A 12769-nucleotide genomic window follows, 5' to 3' on the forward strand; every position below is an offset into this window, starting at 1 on the left:
TACTCTAGTGTCCTAGGGTATATGGGTAGCTGCCTAGGTTCTGGGAATGAGGGGAGAAAGCTGGGGACTTCAACACCCAGTATGTAAGCTTTCACTTAATTGCCTGTTTTCAGTGCAGTTTTCCCAGCCCACAGCTATGCCTGAGCTCCCTTAGTCCAGAATGGAGGAGAGAGAGATGGGAGTCGTACAGCGTCTTAAATAGACTCTCACCCATTTCCTTCATTTCTAGGCACAGCTTCACTCTCTCCAACATACACACCTAGGACATCAAAAAACAAAAAGCAAATAAGAGCTTTTAGAGGGTTCTGTGTTACAAGTTGGATCTCTTCTTAGCTTTCCATGTTGGGGATCCCTGGCTTCCATATTTGCATTGATTCTTTTCCTATTTTCTTTGCCCTTGTGGATTTGTGCCTTTTTTTTTGGTTGCCCTTTAATATAGTTTTGGTGGTGTTTCTGGGTTAATGCATGGATTCATTTGCAGTCTAATTAGAAGTTTCTATTTTCTGTTAAACTCCCTCCAACTGGGTATTTGTTGCCTCCACTCTACTGAAACAGATCTTGTCCAGTCATCAGTGATCTCAAATTGCCCAAGCCGGTGGTCATTATTCTGTCTTTAAAAACCTCCGTCAGCAGCTTTTGACATCGTTGCTCCTCTATCTTGTAACACTTAAAATATGTTTTATTTTGTTGTGAAATTGAAAAATGCAAAAGAGTATATAAAAAGTTATTAAAATTATGAAGCATAATAATATGAACATCTCTACACCCTCCACCCAAATTTAAAAATAGATTGTTATCATTAATGTTGATGCACGCTTTGCGTGAAGTTCTTCCTATTCGTGGTTCCCAAGACATATTTGCTTTTAGTGCTCCTCCTACTTCACTAGTTACTCCTCATTCTCTTTTGCTGGCTCCTTCTGAGTCCTGGACACTGTTTTTTTTTTTAGTCTATACTTATTCCTTCCGTGATATTATCTAATCTTAAGATTTTTACTACCACCTATGCAATAATGACGCCCAGGTATCCAACAGCGTGCTCCACCTCTCTATCTTGGATATCTGAACAGCATCTTAAAGTTAACGTAGCCAACACCAAATTCTTTATTTCCGCCTCCCACACCTGTCCTTTCCCCAGTGCTCTCCATCTCAGGAAATGACCATTTCATCCTTTATGACCCCTCGTCATAAAACTTAGAGGCATTCTTGATTTCTCTCTTCTTCTAAAACTTCACATCATATTCATCAGCAAATACTATTGGTTCTATCCACTAAATATATCCAGAGTTAAATTACTTTTCATTATCTCTATTGTTACCACCCTCATCTCTCATCTGGATTACTGCGACAGCTTCCTAAGTGCTCATCATGCTTCCAGCCATGTACCTTGTAGAGTATTCTCAGCTCAGTAGTCAGAATGAGCCTGTTAAAACTTTTAGATCACGTCCCTCTCTGCTTCAAACTCTCACTCAGAAAAAAATACAAAGTTCTCACAGTGGTGTCTAAGGCACCACACAGTCTGGTTTCTTGTACCCTTCTGACTTCATCTCCTACTCCTTGGTCTCTCTTACTCTGCGCCAGCCAAACTGGCCTTCTTGCTGTCCTCAAGCATGCTAAGCATGCTCCCACCTCCAGGCCTTTGCACTTGTTCCCTCTGCCTGGAATGTTCTCCTAGATATCTGCATAGCTCACGCCTTCACTTGTTTCCAGAGAGGCCTTTTCTTACTAATCTGTAGAAAACAGTAAGAACTCACACTATTCATGTGTTTATTTGGTAAATGCTCTCTCTCCCCACTAGAATCTAAACTTCACGAGGGCAGATACTTTGTCTGTTGTGTTCTCTGTTGCTCCCCAGTGCCTAGAATAGTGCATGGCATATAATAAGTACGCAATAAGTATTTCTTGAATGAATGAATGAATTCTCAGTATTATGGGTAGATCTGAATATTTTTTCTGTTGCCTAGGGCTCTTCAGAGGTCTTCTGGTTTCCTTCACTGACCTGTAACTTTATAAACTACTGACTTTGCTTTTATAAGGGAGCCTGTCTGGGTTCTAAGACGTCGGTTGTCTGTATGCCCAGTATTTTAAATCCTTTGACTATTGGTTTATTTCTTAGTAAGTTGGCATGGAAACTTTTTGGATCTAGAGTAGTCACTTTTATTGGCAGCTAACTTTTTGACACTGGAGGAGAATGAAGGAGAATATTTAATCTAGGAAAGAATGGTTCATGTCTTACTGAGCTTTTCGTTATCTTGAAAATTCTCATAGTTACATGCCTAATGTAATATAGATATTAATTATTAGAGTGCCTTAACCATTAAGTATTGTTTATTTTGATTAAAAGGTAACAAAAATACATGTAAGAAAAACTGATGATGTTCTTTATTTTTTATAACAGACAGATGTAAAGGAAAAACAGAAAAAGCTTGTTGAACAATTAACTGGATTAATAAGTAGTTCACCTGGACCGCCTACACGAAAATTGTTAGCTAAAAATCTTGCAGCCCTTTATAGCATTGGGGATACCTATACTGTTTTTCAAACACTGGATAAATGTAACGACATTATCAGAAATAAAGATGACACTGCAGCCTACCTACCAACAAAATTGTGAGTACTTACTTTGACATTGACCCTTGAAGTCTATTTTTTCAGAGTAACGAATCTGATTAAGGGACTACTGATCATAAAGTCTCCCAGGTAGATGGAATCTGAGACATACTGCTGACAATAAAAGCTCTCAGTAGGTCTGGGGAAGGGGTTCTATTTCAGTATGTGCTCCTTCACCATTGGGACTGTGCATACTATAGAGAATTGGTATGATGTCAGCAATTTGTACAGGGATCTTTTGGTAATTTGGTTGGAGATAATATTTTTGGCTGGGATAGAAAGAAAAGTAAAGAATTGCTGAGTGTTGGAATTAAGGCAGGAATGGGCAAACTAGCTCACAGGCCAAATCCAGCTTGCTGCCTGTTTTGTAAATAAAGTTTTATTGGAATACAGACATGCCTGTTCATTTAAGTGGTAGTTGCTGTCGTGCTATAATGGCAGAGTTGAGTAGTTGAGACAGAGACTGTTTTGCTTGCAAGTTTGCTGACACCTAGATTAAGGGCTTACCCGACTACTAGCCCATACTTGTGGTTTGGATCAAGAGCAGACATTTTTGGAGCAAGTGTTGTGGATAATGGCTATAGGGATGCACCCTGTGAAAGAATCAGATAAGAAAATCTGCAGTTCTAGTAAAGTGAGGAGTGCTGTGGAGGGAAAATAATACCTAAATAAGCTTATCTGTGGTGTGAGCAGAGAGCAGTGTCAAGGAAGGCTTCTCAAAGAAGGGTCAGTCAGAGAAGATCAACCATCAAAGAATGACACATGGAAATTAGTCAAGTAAGGGGTTAAGATGGGAAGAGGGGAAGATGGATGCGATAGGCCAGGGACTGGCAAACTTTCTGAAAAGGGCCAGATAGTAAATATTTTTGGCTCTGTGGACTATACATCTCTGTCACAACTACTTACCTCTGCCACAGTACGTAAATAAGAGTATGGCTGTGTTCCCGTAAAACTTTATTTACAAACACAGGTGGCAGGCTGGATGATGGGCTAGATTTGGCCTGCAGGTTACAGTTTGCCAAACTATATTCAAGGCAAAGGAAACTTCTAATTGGAAACAGAAGTGGCTTATTTATACCTTATTTACAGTGCTTTTCAGAAAGATACAAAATAGAGGAGGGAACAAATTATGAGGGGAAGATGATGAGTTAACTTCTGGGTGTGCTGATTTAGAGTATAAGTGGGAATAACCAGGTGACAATGTGTAGTAGGCAGTTGGAAATCCTGGTCTGGATTTTAGAGATCTGAGTTGGGAGTGTAGTTTCGGTGAATAGAGAATGGAGCTTTGGGAGTAGGCTGAACCTTTTGTTATGGATAAAGTTACCTAGGAAGAGAATATTGTTGGAGAAGAGACGATGGCCAAGGATACAACTTTAGAACATCAGCATTCAAGGGACCAGGGGCCAGTATAATAGCTCACAGAGGAAATGGGGAAATTATTTTGAACTGGGGCACTGATTTTTAGGTTTGTTTTCAACTGCATAGATATGTTGTGATTGGATTTTCTGTTTGGAATAGATGTAGATCTCAAAAGTTTTAGAAAAGATTAGAAAGTATTAGTAGTTTCTAGTTTATTTTAAATTTTGAAGCTATGTTAATACTTTAGTGATTTGGTTCTCCATCACTTAGTAAATTCATACATAATTTTGTAGTTCTGGTTAAGTAGAATTCATTACGTTATTACATATTTATTCATATGTATTTCCAGTGGATTTATGGGTCTGTTTGGGAATTCCCTAATATATTCTGGCATGTGACCTCAGTCATCTTTAGCTTTCTTATCAGCCTGTAGAGTATTGAAAAAAGCATGGGATTTGGAGTCAAAGGGTAAAAGTCAAGCTGTGATTCTACTATTTATTATGTGTGTGATAGTGAGCTAAATTTGTTTAATCTCTCTCAGCCTTAGAGTAAAACATGCTCATCACACATAGCTATGAGGTGGCAGGTTCTAGGATTTAGACATAAGATCTGCCAGACTCCAAAACATAGCTCTTCCCCTCTATGCCCTACTCCTGCCTCTAAGATAAACTCGCAGCTGTACACCTATTTACTGTTTTTTGTTTTTGTATTTTTTGGTTTTTTATTTACTGTTTACATGAGTGATAGTGGGGTGGTTTCCTTGCTCCTTAAGAGATGGGATGCTGTTACATTTCTTTTTCTGTGTAGCCAAATGTTCCATGAAAGCCATTTAGATTAAATTTTACAAGTAATTGTTTACTACTATTTGTATATTAAGAGACAGGCACTGAGCGATATAAAAATGTGTAAGATATATTTCCTCTTTCTGAAGTTTATATTTCCATTGGCAGGATAAAATATAGATATATAAAATAGTCAAATCAACACAGTAAACGATATAATTTTGTCAAAATGAGTGGTTGACATTGTTACATATAATGAGAGAAAAGAGGGATCATTGTGGATTGACATAATGTGGGAAGTCTTCATAAAGGAAAGCTTGGGTTTTTTCCTAAAAGATAAGTATGATTTATTATATAAATATAGATTTATTCTATTGCATTCCTAGCAAGAATACAATTTGATTAACCATAGTATTTGTTGCAATTATAAAGAACAAATAGGGGCCAGCCTGGTGGCCTAGTGGTTAAGTTCAGTGCACTCCACTTTGGCGGCCAGGGTTCAGACCTACACCACTCATCGGTGGCCATGCTGTGGCAGTGACCCACATACAAAATAGAAGAAGATTGGCACACTTGTTAGCTCAGGGTGAACCTTCCTCAAGCAAAAAGAGGAAGATTGGCAACAGGTGTTAGCTCAGGGCGAATCTTCCCCAGCAAAAAAAAAAAAGAATAAATAAGGTATTTTTGAACGTTGAAAATTAAGAATTTGTAGCCAAAAGTGTCCTGCACAAATATAAATTGATTTCTGAAAATGAGAAAAGTATAATAAAATTGTAATATTGACCTGAACAATGACCAGTGAAAATATTACTTCTTACAGGGCTGCAGTGGCTTGTGTTGGAGCATTTTATGAAAAAATGGGGAGAATGTTAGGCAGTGCATTTCCAGAAACAGTAAATAATCTTTTGAAATCTTTGAAAAGTGCAGAGGTAAGTTTTACAACAAATATTATTTAAATGTTTTGCTGTGGCAGGAATTAGATGTCAGTTAAAAATGTTTGCTTTTTTTCTGTCACTGTGGTACTCATGTTGCTTAGCAAGAAGGTAATTTAACATTATTACTCGCAAAAAAACACATCACCTGCCCCTTCTTTTAATGTGCATTACCTTTTATTTCAGGGAAAAGGGAAAGAATGCTTTTCCTTGACAAAGAATAGGTTTACCTATTATTTTTTATTTAGCCCTATGGACTTTTTTGCATTGCGTTTTATGTTTTATGCCATAGCTAATGTGTTAGTTTCCTAGGGCTGCCTAGGGTAATAAATTATCACAGGCTGGATGACTTAAAACAACCGAAATTTATTGTCTCACAATTCTGGAGGCTAGGAGTCCAAAATCAAGGTGTCAACAAGGCCATGCTTCTTCCAAAGGCTCTTGGGAAGAATCCTTCCTTGCCTTTTTAGCTTTTACTGGTTGCTGGCAATCCTTGATGTTCCTTGGTATTCCTTGGTTTGTAGATGCATCTCTTCAGTCTCTACCTCCATTGTCACATGACGTTCTCCCTGTGCATCTGTGTTCTGCATCCATATTCTTCTCTTCTTATAAGGATACCAGTCATTAGACTAGGGCCCACCTTAATCCAATATGATCTCATCTTTACTTAATTTCATCTGCAAAGATGTTATTTCCAAATAAAGTCACATTCACAGGTAAAGTGGCTTAAGACTTGAGCAAACCTTTTTAGGGGACACTATTCATTCCACAGCAGCTAATATCAAGTAAAAATAGTTCTGTTTTGTCATGTCAGTTTGGTGTTACTTCTGAAAATCCCTTGTCAACTTGGGGTTAACTGAAAATAGTCTAAGCTCTAGACTCTCAGTCTAATTTCCTTGTCTAGGAAAGCTAAAGATACCTCTTCTGGGCATTATATGTCTATTCATTTATTAATCAAGAATTGAGGCCATATTGTCAGGCATTAGGCATTTCAAGATGAACAAGACATAGTCCCTGCCCTCAAAAACCTTACAGTCTAGTGGAAGAGATGTGTGTTTGAATCAGTATACTATTAGAAAGATGAATCAGGCACTATGAGAGTATGAAAACAAGAGTTTGGGTTAGTTATAAAAAGATGAGGGTTTGGTGTATCTCTATGACAAGATTTTTAAATGTGTTGGATATTTATTCTTTTAAATGGTTTATATTGCTTTTTAACTACTTTTTACTTAATCTTTTACATTCTGAAAGTTTGGACCCTTGAGATATAATATTGAAGCTTTTGAATTTGTCTTCATGTTCTCATTACATTGCACTTCAACATGTCATGGAAACGTTGGAATATTTTTACTTCTTGCAACCTAATTTCCTAGAAAGATATTATTTAATTGAAGTTAATAATTATTCTTACCTTTCAGGTATTTTTTAGTATAGTTAAGTTTGTTTTATTTTTCATTATTTACTGTTTACAATTTAGAGGTGAGACCATGAGGCCTAGAGAACTTTTTTGTGTTTAGGTATGTGTATGTTCTTGTTTAAATGTGGAATTTATTTTACAATATAGTTTTTAAGTTTTGGTTTATGTTCGCATCTAGTCTCAAGGGCGAAGTGAAATCTTAATGAGTCTACAGAAAGTTCTAAATGGACTGGGTGGTGCGGCAGCTTCCTGTCATCGTGATATTTACAAGAATGCTAGGTCCCTCTTGACTGACAGGTCGATGGCTGTTCGATGCGCAGTTGCCAAGGTTAGTACTCGACCAGTTTATAATGCTGCTCCTTATCCTGCTTGCTCTTAAACAATCAATGTTTTTTTTTTTTTTAAGTTTTAAAATATGATGGCATGCTTTTTCTTCCCTTGGATTAGTTTCATTTTGTAGAATTATATATAAATGGAATCATGTGGTATGCACTCTTGTTTTTTTTTGATCTGGCTTCTTTCACTCAGCATGTTTATTTTGAGATTCATCTACATTATTACATGTATCAATAGTTCATTCCTTTTTGTTGCTCAGTAATATTTCATTGTATGGATGTACCACAATTGTTTTATTCCTTCACCTGTTAAGGACATTTGGGTTGCTTTCAGTTTGGCCATTACAAAACAGCTGCTCTGAACATCTGTGTGCTAGTTTTTGTATGGACCTGTGCTTTCATTTCACTTGGGTAAATACCTGGGAGTAGAATGACTGAATCATATGATAGATTTATGTTTAACCTTTTAAAAAATTGCCAAACTGTTTTCCAAAGTACTGTATCATTTTACATTTCCAACAGCAATGTGTGGGATTTCTACTTCCTCCACATCCTCACCAACATTTGGTATTGCCAGTCTTTTTAGCTTTAGCTATTCTAATAGATACGTACAGGTATCTTATTGCAGCTTTAATTTGCATTTCCCTAATGACTAATGATGAGCATATTTTCAGGTGCTTATTTGCCATTCATATCTTCTTTGATGAAGAGTATATTAAGATCTTTCGCTCATCATCTTATTAAGTTATTTCTTATTGAGTTTTGAGAGTACTTTATAGGTTTTTTGTATATTCCTTTATCAGATACATGATCTGCAAATATTTTCTCCCAATCTGTGGCCTGTCTTTTCATTCTCTAAATGTGCCTTTCTAAGGAGAGAAGTTTTGAATTTTGTCAAAGTCCAATTTATCAATTTTTCTTATATAGATTGTTCTTTTGGTGTTGAATCTAAGAAAAGTTTTCCTGATGCAAAGTTTCTCTTAAGTTTTCTTCTAGAAGTTTTATAGTTTTACACTTAGATATAGGATCCATTTTGAGTTAATTTTTTACATGGTGCAAGGTATGAATCAAAGTTTTGTGTGTGTGTGTGTGTGTGTGTGTATGTATGTGTGTGTATGGATATCCACTTGTTCCAGCGCCATGTTGAAAACACTATCTTTTCTTCACTAAACTGCCTTTGCACCTTTGTTGAAAATTGGTTGTCCATATCTGTATGGGTCTATTTTTGGACTCTGTTATGTTCCATTGATCTGTTTGTCTATCTTTTTTTTTTTTTTTTTTTTTTAAAGATTTTATTTATTTATTTTTCCCCCAAAGCCCCAGTACATAGTTGTCTGTCATAGCTGCACATCCTTCTAGTTGCTGTATGTGGGACGCGGCCTCACCATGGCTGGAGGAGTGGTGCCTCGGTGCGCACCCGGGATCCGAACCCGGGCCGCCGGCAGCGGAGCGCACGCACTTAACCGCTAAGCCACGGGGCCGGCCCTGTTTGTCTATCTTGATGTCAATAACACTTTCTTGATTACGATACCTTTATAATAAGTCTTGAAACCAGGTAGTGTTAACCCTCCAACTTTGTTCTTTTTCGAAATAGTTTTGACTGTTCTCTGTCCCTTGCACTTCATATGAATTTTAGTATTAGCTTATCAATTTCTACAAAAATAGCATGCTGGGATTTTGATTCAGGTTGCAATGAATCTATAGATCAATTTGGGGAAAGTTGACATCTTAAAAATATTAAGTCTTCCAACCCATGAACGTGATATATCTCTTCATTCATTTAGGTCTTCTTTGATTTCTCTTAGCTACATTTTGTGGTTTCCAGTGTACAGGTCTTGCACATCTTTTGTCAGATTTATCCCTAAGTATTTCATATTTTTGATGCTGTTTTAAGTGGTATTGATTTTTTTTAAAATTTTAATTTCTTTTTTTTTTTTTTAAAGATTTTATTTATTTTATTTTTTCCCCCCAAAGCCCCAGTGGATAGCTGTATGTCGTAGCTGCACATCCCTCCAGTTGCCGCATGCGGGACTCGGCCTCAGGATGAACGGAGAAGTGGTGCCTCGATGCGCACCCGGGATCCGAACCCGGGCCACCAGCATCGCAGCGCGCGCACTCAACCACCAAGCCACAGGGCCGGCCCTAAAAATTTTAATTTCTAATTATTCATTACTAACATAGAAATACAAATGATTTTTTTAATTAATTAATTAATTTATTTATTTATTTTCCCCCAAAGTCCCAGTAGATAGTTGTATGTCATAGCTGCACATCCTTCTAGTTGCTGTATGTGGGACGTGGCCTCAGCATGGCTGGAGAAGCGGTGCATCGGTGCGCGCCTGGGATCGAACCCCGGGCCACCAGCAGCGGAGCACGCACGCTTAACTGCTAAGCCACGGGGCCGGCCCCAGTACAATTGATTTCTGTACATTGATCTGTACCCACCAACCTTGCTGATCTGGCTTACTAGTTCTATCAGCTCTTTTAGTAGAGTCTATCAGATATTCTACGTAGACAATCATGTTGCCTAAGCATAAAGATAGTTTTACTTGTTTTCCAATATGGATGCCTTTTATTTCTTTTCTTTTTTTTTGCCTTATTGCGTTGGCTAGATCCTTCAATACAACGTTGAATAGAAAACGTGAGAGCAGACATCCTTGCCTTATTACAGATCCTTAAGGGGAAAACATTCAGTCCTTCACCATTAACTATGATGTTAACTGTTGTTTTATCTTGATGACCTTTATCAGGTTGAGGAAGTGCACTTATATTCCTAGCTTGCTAAGAGGTTTCATCAGGAATGGATGTTGGATTTTGTCAAATACCTTTTGTTTTAAATTTCATTTATTTTGTTGTTTTTGTTGTTGGTGATTTCTAATTAAGCTTTTTATTTTAAGATAATTGTAGATTTACAGGCAATTGTAAGAAATAATATAGAGAGGTCTTTATGAACTTTTACCCAGTTCCCCCCACTGGTAATATCTTGCAAAAGTATAGTACAATATTGCAACCAGTATAATAATACATTATTAGTATTGACACAATCCACTGATCTTTTTCAGTTTCTCCAATTTTGCTTGTATTCTGTTAAATGCTTTTTCAGCATCTATTGAGAAGATTGTATGACTTTTCTTTTTTAGTTTGCTAATGTAATGAATATCATTGATTAGTTTTAGAATTTTAGTCAATTTTTCATTCCCAGGATAAATCCCACTTGGTCATGATATAGTATCCTTTTTATATAGTGTTGGATTAGAGTTGCTAAAAGTTTGTTTAGAATTTTTGCACCTATGTTAACGAGGGATATCTGTATATAGTTTTCTTCTCTTGTAGTATCTTTGTCAGATTTCACTGTCAGGGTAAGACTCGCCTCAGAATGAGCTGGGAAGTATACCCTTCTCTTTGATTTTCTGGAAGCATTTGTATAGAATTGGTATTGTTTCTTACTTAAACATTTGGTTAATTCACCAGTATAGCTCTGTGGGCGTGCAGTTTTCTTTGGGGGAAGATTTTAAACTACAAATTCAATTTTTTTTATTGATGTTTTAATAGTTTTTAACATTGTGAAATTTTGGGTTGTACATTTTTGTTTGTCCATCACCGTATATATGACTGCCTTCACCCCTTGTGCCCACCCCCCAGCCCCATTGCCCCTGGTAACCACAATACAGTTTTCTCTGTCCATGTGTTGGTTTATATTCCACATATGAGTGAGATCATACAGTGTTTGTCTTTCTCTTTCTGGCTTATTTCACTTAACATAATACGCTCCAGGCCCATCCATGTTGTTGCAAATGGGACAATTTTGTCTTTTTTTATGGCTGAGTAGTATTCCATTGTATATATATACCACATTTTCTTAATCCAGTCGTCAGTCGAGGAATACTTAGGTTGCTTCCACTTCTTGGCTATGGTGAATAATGCTGCAATGAACATAGAGGTGCATAAGCCTCTTTGGATTGTTGATTTCAGGTTCGTTGGATAGATTCCCAGTAGTGGGATGGCTGGGTCATAGGGCATCTCTATTTTTAATTCTTTGAAGAATCTCCATACTGTTTACAAATTCAATTTTTAAAAGAGATATGGGCTATTTGGGTTATCTGTTTCTTTTTGAGTGAGTTGTCTATTTCATCTAAGTTGTTGAATTTATCGGCATAAACTTTATAATATTCCCTTTGTCCTTTTAGTGTATACTGAATCTGTAGTGATGTGACCTGTCTCATTCCTAATTTTGGTAATTTGTGACTTCTCTCTCTTTTCCCCATCTGTCTGGTTAGAGATTTATCAGATTTATTGGTTATCTCAAAGAAGCAGCTTTTGGTTTCATTTTTATTCTTTTTCAATTTTCTAGTTCAGTGATTTCTTCTCTTACCTGTATTATTTCCTTTTCTTCTTGCTTACTTTGTGTTGAATTTGCTGTACGTCATCTAGTTTCTTATGATGGAAGCTGAGGTTATTGATTTGAGACCTTTCTTCTTTCTAATGTAGGAGTTTAATGTTAAACATTTCCTCCCGAGTACTAGAAACTCACAAGGCAGTAAGCTGGGACAGTTGTAGGGTTCACTTTGTTTTCCATCTCTTAAGGATCACTATCCTTCATTGCCTGGTGTCCGGTGACTTGAAAACTGATGTTTGATGTATTTTGTCCAATTTTTTGGTTATTTCAGGAGAGAGAGTAAGTCTGGTTCTTGTTACTCCATCTCTGGAAGTGGAAGTCCAGGAAGTAATTTATTTTGTTGTTGTTGTTAAATTCCAGTGTCTGCTAGAACTTCAGAATGAAGCTGTGTTCATGTGGACTGCTGAACTGGAAAATATAGCCACTCTCTGCTTTAAGGCTTTGGAAAACTCAAATTATGGGGTACGAGTGGCAGTGTCCAAACTCTTAGGAACAGTCATGGCTACAGCATTGATGCCAAAACAAGCAACAGGTATCGTTGTTTGCCAACCCCTGATCTAGACTGTAAAAGATATTTGAAGGTATATGGAATGCTTCCTTCTAAATGAGTTATTAGTTACAGGCAAGTCACTTGAAAAGATTTAAATTGTTAGGTATCTTTGTCTACTTTTTCATAAGATGAAAGTACTCAAATGGCATTTTCCTTGATATAGCCAAGACGTTTTTTATAATGATAGTGTACAAGATAATATGTAGCAAGTATGTAGGACATATAAGCAAGTAAGATTTATGAAATCGTTTTTTATACTATCCAAGGGACTGAAATCTGGCACTTTATATGCTTTCTTACTTTCAATCTCTGATGAGTAAATCCCCATTTATAGCATAGTATTATTTTTCACTTTTTCTTGACCATTATTGTAAGCAGAATCAGAGGCAGC

General features: G+C 36.9%; 1 protein-coding gene across 5 annotated transcripts in view; it reads left to right on the plus strand.

The window, feature by feature from the left end:
- The window catches only part of HEATR5B (HEAT repeat containing 5B), a 102177-nt gene that overhangs the window by 1710 nt on the left and 87698 nt on the right, over nucleotides 1-12769 (plus strand). For all 5 annotated transcript variants that reach the window (XM_004418142.3, XM_087436894.1, XM_087436895.1 and 2 more), the window contains exons 3-6: nucleotides 2396-2607; nucleotides 5569-5677; nucleotides 7276-7425; nucleotides 12189-12360. In XM_004418142.3, coding sequence (XP_004418199.1) covers nucleotides 2396-2607; nucleotides 5569-5677; nucleotides 7276-7425; nucleotides 12189-12360 — 643 coding nt within the window. The remainder of the gene's footprint in view (nucleotides 1-2395; nucleotides 2608-5568; nucleotides 5678-7275; nucleotides 7426-12188; nucleotides 12361-12769) is intronic.

The sequence above is a fragment of the Ceratotherium simum genome, chromosome 11, assembly GCF_057802395.1.
Source record: "Ceratotherium simum simum isolate JZ-2026a chromosome 11, ASM5780239v1, whole genome shotgun sequence".
Lineage (NCBI taxonomy): Eukaryota > Metazoa > Chordata > Mammalia > Perissodactyla > Rhinocerotidae > Ceratotherium > Ceratotherium simum.